Consider the following 21,854-nt stretch of genomic DNA (forward strand, 5'->3'; position numbering starts at 1 on the left):
CGACGCTCAGTTGTGTGCATTTTAAATGTGCCTGTCTTAATTAGTAGTTTCTAACGACTAGAATGTGGTGTTGGTTTGCCATGTTTGGTCATCCTCATTATTCCATCCCTCTGCCTCATCTCGGTACTAAAAAAGGGGGTTCGGGGAAGGTGCATAATGTTGTTGGCTACAAAAGCCTGGGAATTCAGCATCAACATTACAATACACTGTACAGGAGTGTGGTATAAGTCCTTGGGCGTTACTAGGAGTTACCACTGACGGGTTGTTTAAGTATAACATTCTCTTGCCTCCCTGGATTTTGTCTTCCCCTACATGGTCCCCCCCCCAGATAGCCACCCCCAGGTTCACTGCCTTTCCCTGGCCACGAAGGAGAAGCTTCCCTCCAGAGAATCACTGATGATGTTGCTAGATTTGTCACAGTGCGCACGTGTGATTAAAACAGTATTACAGTATTTTGAGGTGTGCTTACCTGCACAGTCCTGCGGTGACATGGGCTTGCTTAGGACATCGTTTAGTGCCTGCACCCAGCTCTGTTGCTCCTTGTCACTCTCACATGTCAGGAGATAGCATCGCTCCGGGGTTACAATGGTGATGCCGTGGCGCCAAGTGAAGTTGCCTTGAGTTCCCACAGGCAAGCCTTTCTTCACATCATATCCGTGTGAGGTGCTCCCTAAAAACACCTCACCCTTGGCAAAGGCGTCCTATAGGAAACAGGAAAGGGACTTGATGAGCAGCTGTGGGCTTTTGACCAACTTCACAGAACAGAAACCAACAGAGCCTCTATCAAGTGAACTAGCATTGTGGGTTCTGCCAGCACTGATCCCAGCAAAAAGATGTCGGTTGTGCCCACGTTAGACATAACATTTCTCCCACTCCGCAGTCACCTGGATCCAATCCTTCCTCGTTAACAGGACCATGCGGGTCTTCTCACCATTAGCAGCGGCTGACCCGATTCCCATTACCTGCGGTGTCCCACAAGGCTCTTGTGTTTCGCCTACTTTGCATAATATATTTACAAAGCCTTTATTTGACAAGTTGGACCATCTGGGTGTCACCTACACCAACTACGCAGATGACACCCAGATACTCCTAACCCTATCCGGTAACCACAACTCGGACGTCAGCCGGATCAATGAAGTCTTCTCCATCATTCAGGCATGGATGGCCACTGCCTCTGCCTGAACTATGATAAGACTGAATTGCTCCTTGTCGGCTCCCCAAACACTATCCTGAAACTCAGCCCCAGCTACACCAGTTTCACCATTGATGGAAACACCATTCCTACCGCAAAAAGTATAAAAACCCTTGGCTTCTATCTAGATACTAACACCAACCTTTCCAAACAAATCAATATGACCGCCTCAGCTACTGCTTACACAGGCAAGCTGATGAGGGCCTTTAGACACCTGCTATCCTCCAACAGCTGCCTTACCTTAGCCAGAGCACTTATACAGTCTAAACTGGACTATTGCAACGGCTTATATGTAGGCGCTAATAAATCTGTAATCAACAAACTGCAGGTCCTCCAAAACAATGCACTCCGAGCTGCTCTTAATATTCCTAGGAGAGAACACATCTCGGCCACTAGAATATCATGTAAATGGCTCTCCATCCAACAAAAAATCGATCTCAAAACTATCTGCCTCACCTACAAAGCCCTTAATCACCTTGCCCCGCCTTATCTTACCAATAAATTCACCTTAAAACCTGCTACCAGGATCACCAGATCCTCCAACACACTACACCTGATGGTGCCAAAATACACCCTTAAAAGAGCCGGCGGAACCAGCTTCCCGGTTCTAGCCGCCCAACTTTGGAACACCATTCCACTGAACATTAAATCCGTCCCTACCTTTCAACCTTTCAGATCCCAGGTCATCACCTGGCTTCTAAATAAATAATGTAGGGATCCTACACCAGCACTCACTCACCACTACCTGTATCTGCCACCTCCAGCCATTACAGCTCCTGCTCTCTCTGTATACCCGTTATTTAACTACTTACGCCTTTATCATACTGTTTGCATGCTATCTACACCTTTAGTACTTTTGTAAATTGTATAAATTCTGTACATTATTTCTGTTATTGTATATATGTTGCACAACTGCTCCAATGTACTACCTGTAACCATATCCTTGAGCGCCCATATACCCCTGGGTCTGGAGCGCTATACAAATAAATAAACAAACAAACAAACATCGCTAAAAACTGAGATGGAATCAAAGGTTCACAGACTATGACCAACACGCAATTGTACGGAAATAAACGTCAATTTGACAAAGGCAATAAAAGATTAATTTACAAACCAGTCAACTAGGATATTACCAGCACATGGAAGAAAACACATAAATCAACACAAGGTGTATACTGGGATAACCTCAGCTCCCACTTACAGCTTGCTGTCTTACATGCATTTGCAATGATTTATAGTTCTAATCTTGGAGCCACACCTAAAGAGATTAGGGCTGGTACAAGCAGTTGCTGGGGGCTTGTCTTCCCTCTCTGCCTTCTGCTCTCTGGAATACCCAGGCTTCTTAATGGCAGTCATTGTGGTTTACATAAGCCTTTTCGTGCAACATTCACAACATTCATTTCTTTCCCATACTCTGGTTGTTCTTTGGGTCAGATCAGGCTCAGACAGGTCTTTAGGGCATTAGGGTAATCCCCGAAGTAGAGTGCAAACATGCTAGCGAGGGCCCATTTTTGGGATGATTGATTGATTGATAGATATTTTATTTCTATCGCGCTCGTACACAAGTGTTTCAGAGCGCGACAAGGCAAAGGAGGGAAACAGGGGAGAACAAAACAGCGATCTTACTAGGCCCAGTGACATTGAGAATGTGCAAGTGCATGGGAGAGGGGGGGGGGAAATGTGCATGGAAGGGGGGAGAGGGGAGAGATGGAAAGTGCGAGGCAGAGGAGAAAAGATAAATAACAATAAATAAATAATAAAGGCAACAAACAGTGGTAATGCAGCCAGCAATTTGCAAGTGCTAGGTTTAAGGCAGCAGACAGGGTAGGTCTGATAAGTGCAGGAAGAAAAAAGGGGGGCCTGTATGGGTACAGATACAGACCCCAATGCAAGGGGTGGCCCGGAGGCAGTGCGGGAGGGTGGCAGGATGAGCAGGTACCTGGGCCCAAAAGACAGAGGGTGGCCAGGTGCACGAGTGCCAAGAGAGAACAGATCAGCAGGGGAGAGGGGGAGCGAAGGCAGAAGAAAAGAGGAAGGTCTTGAGGTGCTTCCGGAACCGGAGATGGTTCTCCTCAAGTTTTAGAGTGGCAGGGAGGCTGTTCCAGAGGGAGGCCCCAGCTGAAGACAGAGATCTACCCCCAGCTTGTTTCTTAGAAAAACGACTGACCCTGAGTGAGTTGGAGGTAGAGGAGCGAAGAGCTCAAGAGGGGAGGTATTTGCAGAGGGATAGCTGAAGGTATTTTGGACCCAGGCCCCAGAAAGCCTTGTGGACAATGCAGAGGGTTTTGAATTTAATCCTTGCATCCACTGGGAGCCAGTGGAGAGATTTCAGAGCTGGAGAGATACGATCCCAGGGCTTGAGGCCAAGGACAAGTCTTGCAGTCCTGTTCTGGATTAGTTGCAGAGAGTAGAGGCAGGTAGATTTAGAAAGTGGCTGTTACAATAGTCCAAGCTAGAGAGAACCAGAGATTGAGATACCATGAGCTTCTGGGGGAAGGAGAGGAAAGGCAGAGTACCTCTGAGGAGGTGCAGTTGGAAATTTGACTTTTTAGAGACCTCAGAGATGTGGGTGGAGAAGGAAAGGGTGGAGTCAAAGATGACCCCGAGGTTCTTAGCCTTGCAGGTGGGGGTAGGAGGAGGGCCAAGGGAGGCCGGCCAGAGAGTGAGGGGAAAGGATTGTGAAGGTGTGCCGATGAGGAGGATCTCCGTCTTGCTGGCATTCAGACAAAGATCATTGGCGACACACCAATCTTGAATGGCAGTTAGGCAATCAGAGATGAGAGAGGGAGAGGAGGTGGCAGAGGGCAGCTTGAAAATGAGTTGAGTGTCGTCAGCGTAGCACTGGAAATTTGAGCAGAAAATGGCAATGCAGTGGGCGAGAGTTGCCAGGTATTGGTTGAAAAGCCAGGGCGAGAGGTTAGACCCCTGGGGAACACCACAGGTAGAGAGGAAGATAGATGAAAGGAAGGATCCAAGTTGAACCTGGGAGGGTCGATCTGAAAGGAAAGAGGTCAGCCAGGCCAGAGCCTGATCAGTGATACCCAGGTTTTCACGGAGATGGTTGAAAAGGAGTGGGCAATATTTTTGGCCAAACTAGGGCACTTTGTTGAGCTGCTTCATTGTGCAGCTATTAATTATGGCAAGTGTCACTGAAAATATATTCTTTGAAATGCATTATTTGCAACATAGATTACCCAAAAATGTCTCTTTGGGCCCTACTCATATAGTCTGTCAAAAAGAAATGGCTTGCCTTTTGCAACTGTGGACCACTTTTTCACTGGTGCCCGAGCCAATCAGCAGCAAACAATGGAAGGAATCATCCTGAGATCGTGGCAGCAGTTAACCAATTTACGGGAGGCATGATGCAATCATTTCGCAGGCAGTACTGGTTGCTATGATTGTAGAGATTTAGGAGAACAGAGAACAGACACAAATGTACATCGCAAGTGTTCTGGGACCCCTTTTTCGTGTCCTGAAGTGTGGGACACAAAGTGAAATGAAAACGTAGGAGACGTTAGGCAGGTTACTTCGTTTCTTTATTTTGCATCACCTTCTATCCCTTTTCTTCTCTTACCTCACTCTGCCACTTCCTGTTCCTGGCTCCTCCCCTTTATCTTTTGTGTCCCACCCTAACGGTGGTAGGTCTTGGTTGCAAGCTGTGATCACACAGCTTGTTTTATTCATTTATTTGTGCTTTTATAGCAGCACGCCAAACCCTCAGGCATCAGTGCGCTAGTTATAGTAAGCGCGAAGTACAATACTTAAAAGTGTAGGTTAAAGTGTACAAAAGGATCTGGGAAAGCCGCGCCTCATGGTTCAGGGGGCTACATCAGGTGTAGATAGGCAAGTCACGTATGTGTATAAGCTGGGAAAGCTGCACCTCATGGTACGGGGCTACATCAGGTGTACATAGGCAAGTCAAGTAGGTGCATGAACTGGGAGAGCTGAACTTCATGGTATGGGGCTGCATCAATCTTGCGAGGATACTATTGGTAGGAAGGGGCGGCAGTACAAGGGGAGCATGGTCGGCGGCAATGGTGCAGGAGGAGGAGGGGACTGCAGAGGTCAGGCAATATGTGGCTGCAAGCAAAGATATAACATAGCATAAAGGTGGACCATTAATATGACAGTGATACAGGCGGGAAAGTAACAGTATGGAAAAGAATGAAATAGCTACATCGTAGGATGGCAACATCATGGGCGAATGAGGCCCAAGTGCTGCATAGGGTAACATAGTTACAACGGCAAGCAATGCAATAATCATGTGATGAGTGGATTAGTAAAGAAAGTGGCGCAGAGACAGCAAAATGAAATGGTTCAGGTAAGGGCCGTCTGAAAGTAAGTAAAGAGTTGGGTTGAATGTCGAACTGGAGGGAGGCTTTGATCGGGATAAGGGAAGCGTTCAAACAGAAGAATCCATCAGACCAGGTGAATCAGGAAAAAAGCGGTAAATCATGTCAGCGCTGATAGAGTTTGCAGGAAGTGTTATCGATCCCCCTAACCTTGCGTTTAATGCGACGCAGCTGCACAGCTTCTTATCGGGTGAATGCAGGGGGTGGCGGAAGGTATAGCAGAGACGTGCGGGGAAGGTGCAAGGCCGAAAGCACTGAAGTGCAGAACATGCCCCGAACAAGGTACCAAACAGGCTTTAGTAGGGGACGCCGGCACAGCCTGCCAGCAATGAGGCCGGTACCTTTGCCCCTTAACTTGGAGACATGGTACCCTCTAACGGCCAACTCTTCAACCACTTCAACGCATACATTTAGCAGAGGAAACAATCCCTTGCACAGCAAGAAACGAGATAGGTCCCAAGACCTGGAGCTGGATAACTGACCACATGGAAGAAGATCTTGTACTATTGCGCTTCTGGTTGAAGGATTTGCTCACCATGGGATTCTTGAAGTACATGAGCCGTCGATGGTCCAGTGTGAACCATCGTTTCTTAAACCCCTCTGTTTGCTGCAGGAAAGACGGGGAAAAAACAAATTACTCAAAGATTACAGTAAATCACCTCCCATGAGGAACACCACGCCCGCCCCCCACCCAGTTTGGAGATATCTCCCTCTCCTGGTATGACACAATAATTAGAAACAATTATTCACTGTAGTGAGTACTACTGTACTGTGCTCCTAGCCCACAGTCCCCTATTCTCATACTGATGGGAACCCATTCCACGATGGGGACAGGACCAGAGCGTTTTGCACCGCAAAAATTCAATTCCCCTTTAAATGTGTTGAACGCATAGGCGTGCCCGCCCACACGGACTCCTCCCGAAAGCCTCACCCATCTGCCTTGACCGCTTGTCTTCTTACTATTATGCAAATGATTAGTGGGTCGTATGGAGGAAAGGGGACTATGAACTAAGAGTACAGTAGTCACTACAGTGAGTAACTGTTTCTAACTCCTACCTCTATTTTGTATTTATTTTGTATTTATTTTATATGTATAGCGCACCAAGCCCAAGGGCAACCGGGCGCATTATTTAGTTACAGGCATGATACATAAAGCATTTAGAGTGGATTATACAAATATACAAATTATACAACATAAAATACAGGCATTCTACAAATATATAAATTATACAACATGTACAGGCATGGTAAGATAATGCAGTTGAGTGAGATATACATAGAGAGACCAATTAGGCAAGGAGATATGCAATGTGAGAGAGAGGGTAATGGCAATGAGCCAGTAGCGCGGTTGTGGAGATCCTAGGCAATATGAGCTAGGAATCATAGCAAGTCCTGGGCAGACAGCCAGGCTGAAGCTTTGCACCTGAAGGTCGGGAACGAGTTTCTAGTCCCCTTACCTCCATATTGAGGGAGATTTCACAGCAAGAAATAGTTTTTGGGAGAGAGCAACCCCAACTGGGTAGCAAAGAGGTTGCGTAGGACAACCTGTCAAAAACTGGCATCAGCCCTGGAGCTGGTATCCAGGCAATAATGCTTACAGAAAGCAGATGGTGTTGCACTGAAAAAACCACGGCCATGGGTTTGGACCTGATGGCATGAGCATGAATGCACTTCGGAGACTCACTCTTCTGCATTGAATAGCAGCCTGAGACTAGCCAATTGGAAATAGTGGCCTTAAGTGACCTGTAAATAGGGGTGCTGACTGCCGAAAATGATGAAAAGTGCATCCGATTTCCTGAACTGCTTAGTTCACTCCAGGTAAACCATCATGGCTCCCTTGATATCGAGAGAGTGAAGAGCAAGATATGCCGGTGACTGGGGGTTTGGAAAAAAGGTGGGCAGTACCACCTCCTTGCTATTACAGAACAATGACAACTCCTTAGGTAAAAAGGCTGGGTGAGTGTGTAAAACCACCGCAGCCATATGGAAAATAGTGTAGGGCTCGGATGCTGATAGAGCATGGAACTCACTGACTTTACACGCAGATATGAGAGCCACTAAAAGTGCCACCTTCCATGAGAGAAACTACAACTCAGTAGAAGTCATACGTAATGATAGGACAATGCTCAAATCTGAAACCAGATGAGGTCTCTTGGCCAGGAGAGCCTGTTAAGACCACCATCGTGTCTTTGCACAACCGGGCTTGAGGTGGTAAACGATGTCTTGGGTGGTGCGCTAGGCCCCGATAGCTGAAAGATAAGATCAACATGAGTCAACCGAGACACCAGAGGCTGCAAGATTTGAGGTAAAGATGAGGATATTGTTCATGAGGTAGGACAATGGATTGATGTGCCTGTCCAGAACCCAGTAACATAAACTGGTGCACTTGCTATTGTACTGGTCCCAGTTAGATGCCTTGCTGGCTGCATGGATTACTTCCATATTCTCAGCACATAGCCCGAGGTGGCATAGGGTCAGCTGCACAAGAACCATGCTGCTGAAGCGAGCAATCGAGGGAAGGCATGGAGGAATCTCCCCTGCTGCTGATGGACAAGATTGTGTGTTGTCAGAAGGGGAATCAGTCCAGACTTGCACCAAGTGGGAGAAATAGATGCAGGATGGCCACTGAGGAGCTATCAGGGTGAAAGTGGCACCCTTGCTGATTGAGAATCTCTCCAGGGCCATTGGGAGAAGAGAGATTAGAGGAAACTCTGACAGGGTGAGGAAATCCCACTTGATGAATAGTGCATCTCCCAAGGAGTTCCTGTCAACTCGTCCCCTGTAGGTGAAGAGACAGCACTTGCTGGTCTCGGCTGTGGCAAAGATGTCTAACTGGGGGTGACTACATTGTGCAAAAATGGTCGCTCAGACTGAATTCCTGATCTACTTGTGATGCAGGGACATCATCCTGCTGAGGAGGTCAGCCTCTGCATTGAGCAGTTCCAGCAGATGGACGTCCCCCATGGAAATTTGATACCCAATGGCCAACTTCCATATATTCACTGCCAACAGGTATGGGGGGAGGGGTGATCTGTTTATTCAGGTAATACATAGAGAGCGAACTGACAGTCTGGATGAGAACTATCTTCCCTTGGAGTACTGGAAAAAAGGCTTTCAGGACAATAAATGCATACTGAAGCTTGATGATATTGATATGGGGAAGACTCTCCTCTTGGGAACACAGACCATGGGTTTCGAGAGGCTACAATGTGGCTCCCTATGCCCTGAGAGAGAAGTCAGTTTTGAAACACTCCTTTGGGTCTGGCTCCTGAAAAGGAACTCTATGAGTCAGGTTAGTGAGCTGTCTCCACCATGTCAAATCCTTGATTAAAAAGGGTGGGATCAGGATGCAGTCTGATTGCCTCCCCGTACATTGTATCCATGAAGTGGCTAAGTGCTACTGGGAGTGCCTAGCGGAGCTTGCAGCCACCAACCCTAGAAGCTTCTGAAACCACCAAGTGGAAGTCACCTGTCTCTGCTGAAAGTGCCCCGTGGGAGCTAAGATATCCAGGATCTCCTGCTGTGATGGAAAAATCCTTGCAACCAGTAAGTCCCACAAAATCTCTGTAATGCTCAGACTCTGTGAAGGGACTAAGGTTGATTTCTGATGGTTGATGGAGAATCCCACATTGAAGAGTCTGTCCGTCAATGCTTGAGCCAAAGTGGTTGCTTGGTGTGCAGAAGGAGCTCGGACCAGCCAGTCCTCCGAGTATGGGTAGACGTGTATCCCCCTCAGACAAAGTGTGCTGTCAACTGTATTCATCAGTTTGGTAAATACTCTGAGAGCTGAGTTCAATCCAAACAGGAAAGCGCTGTAGTGAAAATGCCTCCAACTGATGGAGAACCTCAGGAATCTCAGATGGGGTTCTGAGATGGGAATGTGCAAGTATGTGTCCTTGAGGTCCATGTCACAAAACCAGTCGTCCCCTTGAACTGATCCCAGGACCAGGGCAACGATGACCATCTTGAACCTTTCAATGGGCAGGAAAGGATTTAAGGTACAAACATCAAGGATTACCGGCAGGCCAACCTGCTTCTTCCTGGGCACAGAAAATAGACAGGAATAGAAGCCCTGGCCTCAATGGTCCGGGGGAATTACCTCTCTGGCCTCCATGTAGAGGAGCCTGTTGTTGTCTTCCAGAAGAGGGGTAAAACACATCTGGGTGAGAGGAGGAGAGGAAGAAGGGTGAAGAGGAACAGAAAAGGGGTCAGCCCTTGGGTCTCCAAGGACAGTGTCCAGGGGTCCTGAGAAATGGTCTTGCCAATGTGAAAAGTGACAGAGGAGCCTGCAGCGACTGCTGTTGTGTGAGCCTGGCTCATCACATCATTGCTTCTTTGGATCTGCTGAAGTTGTAGAGTAAGATCCGCCGAAGAAGCCCTTTGAAGGGGAACGAGGCTGCTTCCTTCTACGGCTGCTGGGAGAACTGTCAGGGTTTCTGGCTTCCTGTCCAGGTAGCAACAAAACCCACCAAATGACCTCTTTATGGCATCTTTGGAGAAAGTCCTACAAAAGCTTGTCCTCCTTATTCAACATGGCTGATTACAAGTAGGGGCTGCCTGAAGTAGAAGGCTTAGCGTAGAGTGGCCCAGAACCTACCTCCGGCCAAGTGTGGTTGTCGGTGTGTGGTGAGGCACAATTTCTCTGAAGCGAGGGACCTGTAACGCAGCTCGACCCCCTCAGTGGTGGCATGCACCGCGTGGGGCTTTTGACAGATCATGTTATCCTCTGCCAAAACATCCTTCTGGATCTATAATCTGGATCTGCTAGAATATCTGAGGGACAGGATCTCGGAGAGGACACCCAATTCTTGTTGTGGCTCTTTGGGAGCTTAAACTCATAGGAATTCCAAAGGTCCAAACATCCTGTCGTGGAAAGCCTTAGCTGAATGAGGAATATCCTTGCTTTTGCTTGACGATGAATCTTTGTTTAGAGATTCTGCAAGACCCAAGGTCGAAATTGGTGGCAGCTGAGGAGTTGGCAGAGATGATGGCTGCTGAGGAGCTGGCAGAAAAGGGTTCAGGCTGCACTGGCATGGTAGGCGTCTGTGTGGGGGAAGGCCCCGGAGCCTGGCGCAGGCTTCGCCCCGCTGTAGATGCTGCTGTAGTCAAGGTAATCATAGAGGTGACTATAGGCGACAGGGTGATTCGAGGTGCAGGCGGCTGAGGCAGCATCTCAATGATAATCTCTGTAAAGTACTACGTTATGGCTTTAGTCTTAATGAGGGTTTAAAAGATGTCGAAGAACATCTCCTCGAACCTGGTCTGCGGCTGGGTGGCCGAGGTTGGATTCCACATGGCTGTTGGCACATAGGAGGAAGAGGAGTCCATGCCGACGTAAACCAGGTATGGTTGTCTGTGTCGAGCTGTCCAAGACGTAGGGGTCCATGTGGGTGGTCCAGATATTAAGATCAGATAAGAAGTGCGCCAATCGTTGGACTGCCAGCCTGAACGGGGCTCAAATGACCCTGGTGGTACTGTAGGCGGCAGAGGAAATGGAGATTCACAGTCTCGGTGTCTGGGTGTAGACCTCACAACCAGCTCCCCCAGTGAAGACCTGGCCAGTGATCCCGGGTTCACGATATGGGGGTCTGGACCTGCTGCGGGTGTCAATTTGGGAGGTTTGAGGTTTGGCAAGCATGCTCCCTTAACATACTACTGCATTCCTTGGGTGCCATTTGTTTTGGTCGGCCATTTTGTGAATATTGTAGCCTTCAGATTTTGGGACATGAGGGCTTTTGCCTACTGACGTGTAGCCTTTTTATTTAGATTCACAAGGACAGAGGCCCTTCCCTGAATCTGAGCTCACCGTCGTGTTTTAATTATCTGGATAGGTGGTTGCAAGGTGAGTGGCACACGGGCCAAGGTTCCAAAGTAATACGATAATCATACAAAAAGTTAGTCACTCTCAAACCGTGCCCAAAAAAATGAGATAGACTCAATGGGCCTCATTACGAGTCACCCTGGGTGGAAATAACGGTGGCAGTAAACCCGCCGCCACCGTTGTTTCCACACCGGGTGATCTCGAGCACTGCAGGCGGGAGGTATCATTCCCGCCAGGTCTGACCTGGAGGGTTTAACACCACCCGCCTGCAGGCGGACGTGGAAACACCGGCACCATCACGAGATGGTGCTGGTGTTTCCACTTCCCCATTCCCATTGAGTCCTGTGGGACTCAATGGGAATGGGGATTTACCGAATTCCGCCTCCGGAATTCCTGGGTCACCGGGGTCGTAATGGCCCGGTAATTCCGGGAATCACAGAGACGGAACAGTAATACGAGTCTGGCGGTAACCTGCCGGAATTTCAGGCACGGTTACCGCCGGACTCGTAATGAGGCCCAATATCTCAACAAATACAGTGTGTGGTGATTTATTGTGCAGAATCAGCCTACATGTGTTTTGACCCAATGGGGTCATCCTCCAGGCTGATGAAAATGTATTTGCTTGGATTTGATTATTATTGAACTTCTTAAATTTGCAACAATTACCTTTTGATTTAGGTCTCAAGAGACCCTCGGGATGGATCCCGGTGTTAGGAGCAATGGGAATCTCAAGCATAGACCCGGGAGATACCGAAGTACCCTTAACTAGAAAGACGCTGGTAACCCCAGCCCCTGGGAACCTAATCCGATACTAGGCACAGAAGAACCCTCAGCCCTAGTGCCGGTGTCAGCCGGTGTAGCCACCCCAGATGAGTCTTGGAGGATTCTGAGGACGCCTACTGCATGTAGCGGTCCAAGGGTAGGAGATGCCATGCCAGGATCCCTGAGAAAAAAGGGTTATTACCTCAGCTTAGCGCACAGCTCTGCAACGTTGTACTCTTATGAACTCCTTCACTGACCTTGGTGGGGAAGCGCCAAAATGATCCCTCCGCCGGCTAAGTCATTTATTAAGAGCGTGGGAGCCAAGAGCCTAGTATAACAGTCAAGCGCGTACCAGACGTGGTCGGGCTCAGACACCTCAAAATGAGACTACGCGTGCCTGAGGCTGGGAATTTCTAAACGCAAGAGGTGAATCCAGTTATCACCGGAATACGACAAAGGCATGGCGGTGAAGCCAGAACAGTGTAAAGAATTTAAAAGAAAAATTATTTTTTATGAGGGAAGCTGAATTGGCCAAAAGAAAATGGGTTGCAGTGGTCCGTAGAGTGTCCAGACCCATTGAGTGGTGAAAACCACTGATGTGCGAGGCTAGTGGGAGAAGTGAGCATGGGCAGATGCCCCCAGGCAACAAATTTAAAGTGGAAGTGTTTGTTTGCGATGGAACAGTTCTGTTCCCATGGTATGGGCTCCCATTGGTATGAAAGAAAAGGGAGGGGTCGTAGGAGCACAATATTTATGTTCATTCAGCTCTGAGCTGCTCCCCAAAAAAGACATACATTACTCACCGTAATCGTATTTCTGATGATTGTATTTGCTTAGATTAACATGCTGTGCATATAATCGGACATCTACTGGTAACTGCAAAGTAGTGCATTTTTTTCCGAAGATCGAAAAGGGACATCGAGATGGGCGTGACTGTATCACTGCCCCTAATGTGACGTGTAGTGTACCCAAAATCCTTCATGCGTCGTGGTCCCGCCGGTTGTTTTTGTTCTGCCGGGAGGGAGCCTTACAGAGGCGTGAGTGAGTACAGAAGAAAGTAGGTGTAAGATGTCTATGTTCCGTCAACTCCAAGAGGGGAGGAAGCGTGGGTGCATGTGAATCTAAGCAGATACAACCATCAGAAATACGATTACGAGTAATGTATGTCTTCTGATGTTTGTGAATCTGCTTAGATCATATGCTGTGCATAGACTAGCAAGCACTACCAGGAGATGGTGGTGGGGTGTGTGAAGGAACAGTAGAAAAGAGATGTCTTAGTACTGCTTGTCCCACCTGAGAATCAGACTTAGAGTGTGTGTCTAAGCAGTAGTGTTGGGTGAAAGTATGAACAGAAATCTAGGTTGCTGCTTTGAAAATGGAATCTACAGGAACACTTGTAATGAATGCTATGGTAGCCCCTGTGCTCCGAGTCGAGTGAGCTCTAGGAGTAAAGGGTAGATCGCTCTTGGCCGAAGAGATTAACATAGTATGATGCAATTTACAATACATTTGGAAATGGCTGATTTAGAGACAGGGGCCCTCATTACAAGTCAGGCGTTAAGGGTTTAACGGCACCGTCGGCGCCGTTAACCCTTAACGCCTGATTCACAAAGTCCAAGGCGCTAAGCGACCTTGGTGCTAATTACGGCACCGTAATTTACGGTGCCGTAATTAGCACCTTCCCCATCCCCATCATGCCCTATGGGGCATAAATGGGAATGGGGAAGGGCAAATGGTGAATGCGGAATTACCACCCCACTCACCTTGGAATGGGGCGCTAATTCCGCCATCCACCATGGCGGAATCCGGCATGGACCATGGTGCTAGTAGCACCATGGTCCACCGCCTGACTTGTAATGAGGGCCAGGGTCCCCTTATCTACCAGCTGGCACAAAGACAAAGAATTGGCTTGTCTTTCAAAGTGACTTAGTCTTTTCAAGGTAGTATATTACGTCTCTCTTTACATCTAGTGCATGAAGGCTTCTTTCTGGCAAGTTAGTGGGGTTTTGAAAGAAAGTGGGAAGTTCGATTGATTGCTTCATAAGGAACTTCGAGATGAATTTAGGCGCAAAAAGTGGGTGAGTGCGCAAAACCACCATGTCTTTGTGAATAGTTACAAATGGGTCCTGAACTGAGAGGGCCTGTAGGGAATTGTAGCATAATGTCGCCACCATTGTGACGACATTACTACAATTGCGCCGGAGCGCGGAAAAAAAGTCCTGACCGCCATTACAGTGCCCAAGCAGAGCGGGGGTTGCAGTGTTGTCCCCCACTTTCCTTGGGCTCACTAACAGGGGTCGGGGGTTGTAGGGTGTCCCCCGCTTACCATTACGGTAAATGGGGATAAGATTAAAAAAATCAATTTATTTTACAAAAGGACCCTGCGCCGTCAGCACTGCCCCATGTAAGTGGGAGGAGCTCACACTGCAGGGGTATAAGGATTTCAGCGGTGCACACAGGAATGCGCCACAGTAAAGGTAAGTGATGGGGGTGGGGGAGTTCTAGGGGTTGTGATTTTAGGGATTGCAGGCTGGGGCAGACGGGCAGAAGTGATCTATCTGATCACTGTGCCGTGCCGTAATTGCAGTCGACATTTTCGTCGGCGGAATTACAGGCGGCGCAGTGATCCCATAGATCCGGCCTGCAGTTCACTCACCCTCCTTATCGAGGTGATGGCCACTAGGAAGCAAGTCTTATAGGTGAGGGCCTTAAGGTTAGCCTTGTGCATTGGTTCAAAAGGAGGTCGCATTAATCTTGTGAGGACAACATTCAACTCCCATTGGGTTGGAAATGGGGGGGGGTGAAGTCTTTTAATCCCTTACATAAAGGCCTTAATGACAGGAATCTTTGACGATGAAACCTTGCTCTGGGATGTGGTATACATAGAGGGAGCGGCCAGGTGCACTTTAATAAGTCTAATAGGTGTGTTAGGTACAGGACAATATCTTTGGGGGAGCAGTCAATGGGATTGACGTCCTTAACATTGCACCAGATAAGAAAGCATTTCCACTTATTGGAATAGCAATGCCTGCTGTTGGGTTGTCATGCTTCCCGGAGTATGTACATACATCTCCGGGGGAGTTGAAGGAGCCCAAACTGTATGACTTCAGGAGCCAAACTGCTAAATTGAGGAACGGGTGCAGCGTTTCCCCTTGGTCTTGCGATAGCATGTTATACAGGCATGGCCGTTTCCTGAGAGGGGGTTTGGGGGGGGGACTGACATCCTCATGAGGTGGGAGAACCACAGCTACTGGGCCCACAGGGGTGCCACCAGGATCATTATGACTGGTTTCTGGTGCATCTTGTGCACTATCCTATTGAGAAGGGAAAATCTCCCAGACCATGTTATCCAGAGACTGTTCTTCTGAGGGTACCTGGAGGCGTAATCTGGGCATTAGGCATACTCTAGAGTCACAAACCGGGCAATGTCTGGAAAACCCCACTCTGCAAAGATGCTGAGTAGAATGTGCTTTTCCAAGTGCCACTCATGCTCTACGGGTAGGTCGAAGTCTCGGCTGAGCACGTCTGCAGAAGACTGTGTTCCCCTGGAACATGTTGCAATAGAAGGAAAATGTCGTGTTTGAGTGCCCATTTCCAGATGTTCTGGGATAGCTTGGATAGCCATAGAGAAGGAGTGCCCCCCTATTTCTTCAGGTAGTACATGGACGTGGTGATGTCTGTAAGGATGAGAACTGTTTACCCTCTGAAGGCTTTCAGTGCTCTGAACACTGCAAGCAGTTCCAACAGATTGATGTGACTGAATGCTACTGATGGGGACCATACGCTGTGCACTGTCTGTTGAAGGAGGTTGGCCCCCACCCCGACAGAGATGCATCCGTGGTGAGAGTGGCCTCTACTGTGGGGATGGTGAAGGTTTTCCCATACAGAAGGTTTTACTTTGACCACCACTGCAGAGACTGAACGAGGGCTGTCGAGACAACCACTAGTGACTAGATCCTCCCAATGGCCGCTGGCCTGACACCATTGGCTCCAGAGTCACTCCTGTAGGGGGCGCATGCGCAAACAAGCGTGAGGAACTAGGAAGATGCAGGAAGCTATCATCCCCAGCAGCCGCATCGCCTTGTGAACAGTTACCCGGTGACTGGCTACATAATGAGAAATCTGGAACAGCATGTTTTGAACCCTCTCGTTGGAGGGGAAAACAAGCCTGTCTTTAGTCCAAATCAAGGCCCCCAGAAACTTGACTTGGCTGGGGACCAGACTTGACTTCTAGTTGATAGAGAATCCTAAATTGAATAGGAGATCTACTGTCTTCTGGGTATTTCCCAGGCATGTTCCATACGAGTCTCTGGTTATGAGCCAGTCGTCGAGTTAAGGGTACACAGGGAGGGACTTATGCTGAAGGGGAGTACCTTAAACTGGTAGTGTGTGACTTCTATCTTGAACAAGAGGTACAGTCTGTGCGCTGGCAACATTAAAATATGAAAGTGTCCAATGTGGCCATGTAATGCCCATGCCAGAGCAACAGGATTTCTTCCTAAAGAGTTGTCAATCTGAATTTCAGAGGTTTGAGGATGTAGATCTAAATCAGTGCGCATGGTTAGATCCTTTTTGGGTACAAAGAAGTATAATGAATAAATAGCTTTTTTTACCTGGAGACGAGGGACAACTTCGATGTCGGCCTTTACCAGCAGGACCTAGACCTCATTCAACAGGATGCGCCGATGGTCTGATGACATTCGTCTGCTGCCGCGTGGTTGGTGGGGGTGGATGGAGGAATTTGATGCAGTACCGACGGTCTTGAGTACCCACTGATGTGATCCCCTCGCACACGTGGGTAAAAGATGTTACACATCCCGCAACCAGGTGGGAGGGGACCTGTACCGCCATGTCACTTGGAGGGGGAGTCTGGGGTGCCTCTGGAAGCACAGTTTCTGCCTTTGCCTTTTCCCCAATTAAATCCTCTTTGATGAGGGGATTAGAAACCAGTTGGGGAGCCCTGTCCTGAGGTCCAGTTGGAGCCTCCTGAACCATATTGTCCATAGAAAGAGCGGGAGAAGGACTGCCCGCAAAAGGTCTGGCAGGTGTTGAAATTGCCCCACTGGACGATGGGCTTGGCTGAGATTTGATTGAGTGATTTTAAAGTCTTGTGCTCTTTCTTGGCAGTCTCCAGAGTCTCATCAACCGCTTTCCAGTAAAGGTTGGCTTCCTCCACCGGCTTGTTGATCAGGGAGGCTTGGGTCTCTGGTTTAAAGCCTGAATTTTTGAGCAGGTGTGGCGTTTGAGAAGGGTCCCCTTGGCAAGGACACGCCCCGCAAGGTATTGTTAACAATAATCCAGGTGACTTGCAGTCCTTCCGCAACCAAGGCCAAAAGGGGGGTGCGAGCGGGTTCTGGGACCTCTTGAAGGCCCTCTCGGACGACACCCCACTGACTGTCACTGTAGCTCGCTAGGAGCGTGGTGTTGTTGGCTATTCTGGTGGAGAAGGCAGTAGAGGTGGTGACACACTTGCCAAGAGCATACAATTTCTTGCAGTCCTTGTCGGGAGGGGATTCCGACAAGGACAGTGGTACCCCAGCCCTCTTCCATGAAGTAGTGACGACCAGGGAATCAGGGATGGCATGGCCTCTGATGTAGAGCGGGTCCATAGGACCCCGGTGGAACATTTTCTCAACACAGGGTTTAACCACACATGTGAGCGATGGTGCTAGCAATGAGGGGGCAGACGCTTCTTGATTGAGTTGGCTGACCGGGGCTTTTTCCTTAAGGATGTTTTCCACAAAGTCTGAATCAGGGACACTCCTTGTGTGGTAATCTGAAAAATGGTCAGCCGCCCTATTTAGAAGGTTATTGAACATCATCTGGTAATAGGCGAGTCTCTAATCTGAGGAGTAGGAGGAGTGTCTAGAAAAGTTTTTAGTGGGTCAAAGTCATGAGGGGGAGTGGTAGGCTATGTGCTCTGGTCATCAACAGGGTTCCAATCGGGGTCCTGATAAGTAGGATCTCGGTTGTCTTGGCTAGGGTCACCTGAATCATCTACAAACAAGTCTACCTGGGGGTCCTGATGAAATTCAACCAGGGATGAAAATTGAGCACCTGGGGAGTGGAGCCTCTGTGATTTAGGAGGGACAGGGCAGGGGTCAACATCCCTATGTCTTTTCTAAATATCTTTGAATTGGCCCGAGAAATTAATGAACTTGCCCTTCTTATTCAAATAAGCCTCTAACCTGTCCCTGGCCCATTCAGAAGAGTCTGAAGGATCAGGAGGGGGAAAAGGCTGTGCAGAAGGAACTGGGTCCTGGTGCAGGGCTTCCGAAATAGGAGTAGAGGCTGAACAATAGTCCTCGGACAATGAAGGGTGGCTTTGTTGCGGTCCGAAACATGCAAAAACAGGTTTGGAAAGCTTCTCCCGATGCTTTGTGAGTGTTTTCGATGAGTGGACACGCTTGGGTGTGTATTTCGAAGACACCACGGTTTTCGACGCTACTGCGTCGGAGGCCATAGATTTAGAGTTCACGCTTGCTACAGAGGAGGAATTACAGCCATGCGTAGGCCGTAAGGGGATGTGCGCAGATGGTGTTGAACTGTGATGTTCGGAATGCCACAGTGAGGACTTTAGACAGGGCTGCAGGCACAAAAGCCTTCCTCGATGGCTCTGCCGGAGGAAAGCTAGGGGTTGTGTGCTTTGGTGCGAGTGGCGCATACGTGTCTTTGTTGCCGGGTTGTGGCTTCCCCATGGCACTGCTGTGGCATGCATGTCGGGGCCGGGTATGGACATGTCGGAGCGCAAGGGCTCCACGGTATGGTCGACAGCCTCCAAATCGGAGCCACTGCTGCCAACAGACTCCTTGTTGAGGCGGCGGTGCCAGTGGGAGAGTGACTCGCGGCCTGCACAGCGTATGCCTCCCACCATTTCGTACGCCTGTCTTTCAGGGTCTAGGGCCAAAAGAGCTTACAGGCTTTACAGTTACGCTCGTCGTGATCACGAGGGAGGCACCAATGGCATCAGCGATGGGTGTGTTCACAGGGGAATACGCTGTTGCAACAGAGGCAAAATTTCAAATTTTCAAAAAAGGCATCCTCGAAATAGCAGGAGGGAAACGACAGCCAGACCAAAGGAAAGGCATTCTCAAGAGAAGACAGTATGAAGAGGGCCCTATGCTCCCTACTGTAAAGGCCAGGCCGGATGGCCAAGGCCAAGTGGAAAACAGTCACAGAGCAGTCACTTGATGGATCATCAGCGGACAAGATCAGGCATCGAAGAGCCGTCGAGTAGTCATCGAAGGCAAACAATCCGCCGAAGAAATAGGAAACAGCAATATAAAACTCTTACGAGCTCTGCATAATGTGCGACCGACTAGATAGGTGAAAAAAAACAATCTGGTGGGACCTCGACGTGTGAAGGATTTTGGGTACACTACACGTCACGTTAGGGATAGTGTTATAGTCACGCCCATGTCGACGTCCCTTTTCCCTATTACCACTAGATTTTGGACTATATGCACAGCATGTGATCTAAGCAGATTCACAAACATCAGAAACACTGTTCCAGCAATGGGCCGCAGCATTCCAGGCACCCTCACCCACTCTTTTCTGACATGACTGGAAAAGAAATCAGTCCTCATTTTAACTGAGCCCTGGTTTCTTCCCTCACATTACAACCTCCTCTATGCCCTTAACCTCTTCTCCCCATGCTCTACTTTTTCATTGGGATTGGGCTTATATTGGCACTTACCTTAGGCCCCGTCTTCTCCATGTATCCCTCCTTGATAAAGTTCTGGGTCATTCTGTGAACGATCTGTGAAAGAAAACAGTGTTGTATCAACGTCTCAATTTAATAGCAGAGTAAGGGCCTTCTAAAAAGCTTGCATCTCCATGCCACCCCTCTCTCTCCTTCTATTTCTCCCTCCCACTGTCAAGACAGTCCTGTACTGGGCTAAGAACCTCATTTGAACATTTAACTGTGGTATGGCACAGTGGACGTGATCAGAGACACAGCATGTCAAATCCTGAAACATGCACTGCAGTGGGACAGACTTGACTTCATCTGAAAGATTTATTTAGCATTTATGCATTTGTGGATTAAGGTGTTACTGGTCAAATGCACACTCCCCCGAATAGTGAATCAATCCCAGATTCACCACTGATAAACATGGGACATCTCACCATTGTTCCTTTAACTTTATGGAGTGTGAGGGTGTAGGAGTAAGAGACAGACACAAGGGTGGCATGTTGATTGGCAAAGACTTTTATTAAATCATAGAATGGAGGTAAGTGGAAGGAAAACCTAACTGACCCAATATCTAAAAGAGGTTCGCTGCCTCAACAAAACTAGCTAATGAAAACTGACAGAATGTCCCAAAGTAAAGTCTGCCACCCTGTGTCCATATCCTAACCTATCCCTCACAAGCTAAACCATGTATCATGTGATAAAGGAAATGTTTCTTGGTTGTCCGGCTGCAGTCAAGCTTTGCAGTTCAAAATAAAAGTTCCAAAAGGTGCAGAAAGTAAACAAATGTTCCACAAGACTCAAGGGGTTGATTCCCTTTCCCCAGAGTCTTTCCAGTTTTGTCCAGTTTTGTCTAGAATAGCAGAAAAGCAAATAAAAGTTCCACAAGACTGAAGTGGTTGACTCCCTTTCCCCAGAGCCATTGCAACCTTCTTGGTAGGCTTGACTCCCAGGCCCTGTAAGAAGATAGAATGGCCTGGACACCTTTCCCAAGCTGATATCCTTTTTCAATATATAGGGATACATTGCTGAGAACTGGCAGACCAACGGAATGCTTTGCTTCATGGCACACCTGGGTGGTAGTTTTAGCAGATGATTTGGGATACAGTTCAGAGAAAGAGGCAGAATAAAAGTTGCAATGAGTACCTTTCATAGGTATGTTTTTAGGAGATACCAGTTCTCTGTCTTTTTAGTTACGCAAAAGGGAACTAGTAGAACGTTTGCACATATAAAAAATAAGAAACCTTTTTATTAATAATAAAAAATGGTGTTTAGTGGAGCTTAGGAATGTCTCCTCGCTATCCCTATTAGATAGGCGGCCCACCAGCGATATGTAGTGGCAGCTGGTCCAAGGGACAGGAGAGTTCTTCTTGAGGGACAGATAAAGCTTAGAAATAGGGCTGTTTTTATAAAGTGTTGGGCGTATCCTTCCTTTATTTGTCATATAAGTATACACCCCAGGGGTGGAGGAACCCCAGTGTTAGGGCGATATAACAATAATTGACCTGCTGTGTATTAGGGTTCTATAATAAACCATTATTCACCACCAGCCACCATTTGGTTAGGCAAGCTGCAATTCACCACTAATGCACATGGTTCAAAAAAGCATACAGATTCATTCATAGTGCTTTGTTGTCTCATTTTCAATTCAAGTAACAGACCACAGGTAGGGAATCACACTTGAGTGATGTAACCATCTGTGATAGCCAAAATTCACCTTTTACCCACAACATTCTGTGGAAAAAAGAGAAATGTTTTGTGATTGGGAAACAGCAAAAAAAGCAAATTTGCCCACCAATTCTCTGCCTTTGGGGGAGAAAAGTCTGTTTACCCGTCATTAGTCAACAGCATTCACAAGTTGTCATGCTACAACTGAGCACCCAAGTCCCTCCCTGAGAAGCATTTTGACCCTTTCAAATGACAAGTGTGTCCTTTTGCATCTTTGTCTGTAGTCAAGGAGCGTTCCATAGGAATGCACCTTTTCTGACCAGAGATTGTACCCTTCTGATTTTATATATGCACCAGGGTACACATTTC

General features: G+C 48.1%; 1 protein-coding gene across 1 annotated transcript in view; it reads right to left on the reverse strand.

The window, feature by feature from the left end:
• The window catches only part of LOC138582094 (arf-GAP with dual PH domain-containing protein 1-like), a 144,347-nt gene that overhangs the window by 42,728 nt on the left and 79,765 nt on the right, over positions 1–21,854 (reverse strand). Inside the window, exons 8-10 of the mRNA XM_069653049.1 lie at positions 19,824–19,886; positions 6,080–6,151; positions 470–701 (exon numbers count right to left, since the gene is read on the reverse strand). Coding sequence (XP_069509150.1) covers positions 470–701; positions 6,080–6,151; positions 19,824–19,886 — 367 coding nt within the window. The remainder of the gene's footprint in view (positions 1–469; positions 702–6,079; positions 6,152–19,823; positions 19,887–21,854) is intronic.

Source organism: Ambystoma mexicanum, chromosome 3q (genome assembly GCF_040938575.1).
Source record: "Ambystoma mexicanum isolate Mex_15411 chromosome 3q, UKY_AmexF1_1, whole genome shotgun sequence".
NCBI classification, from domain to species: domain Eukaryota; kingdom Metazoa; phylum Chordata; class Amphibia; order Caudata; family Ambystomatidae; genus Ambystoma; species Ambystoma mexicanum.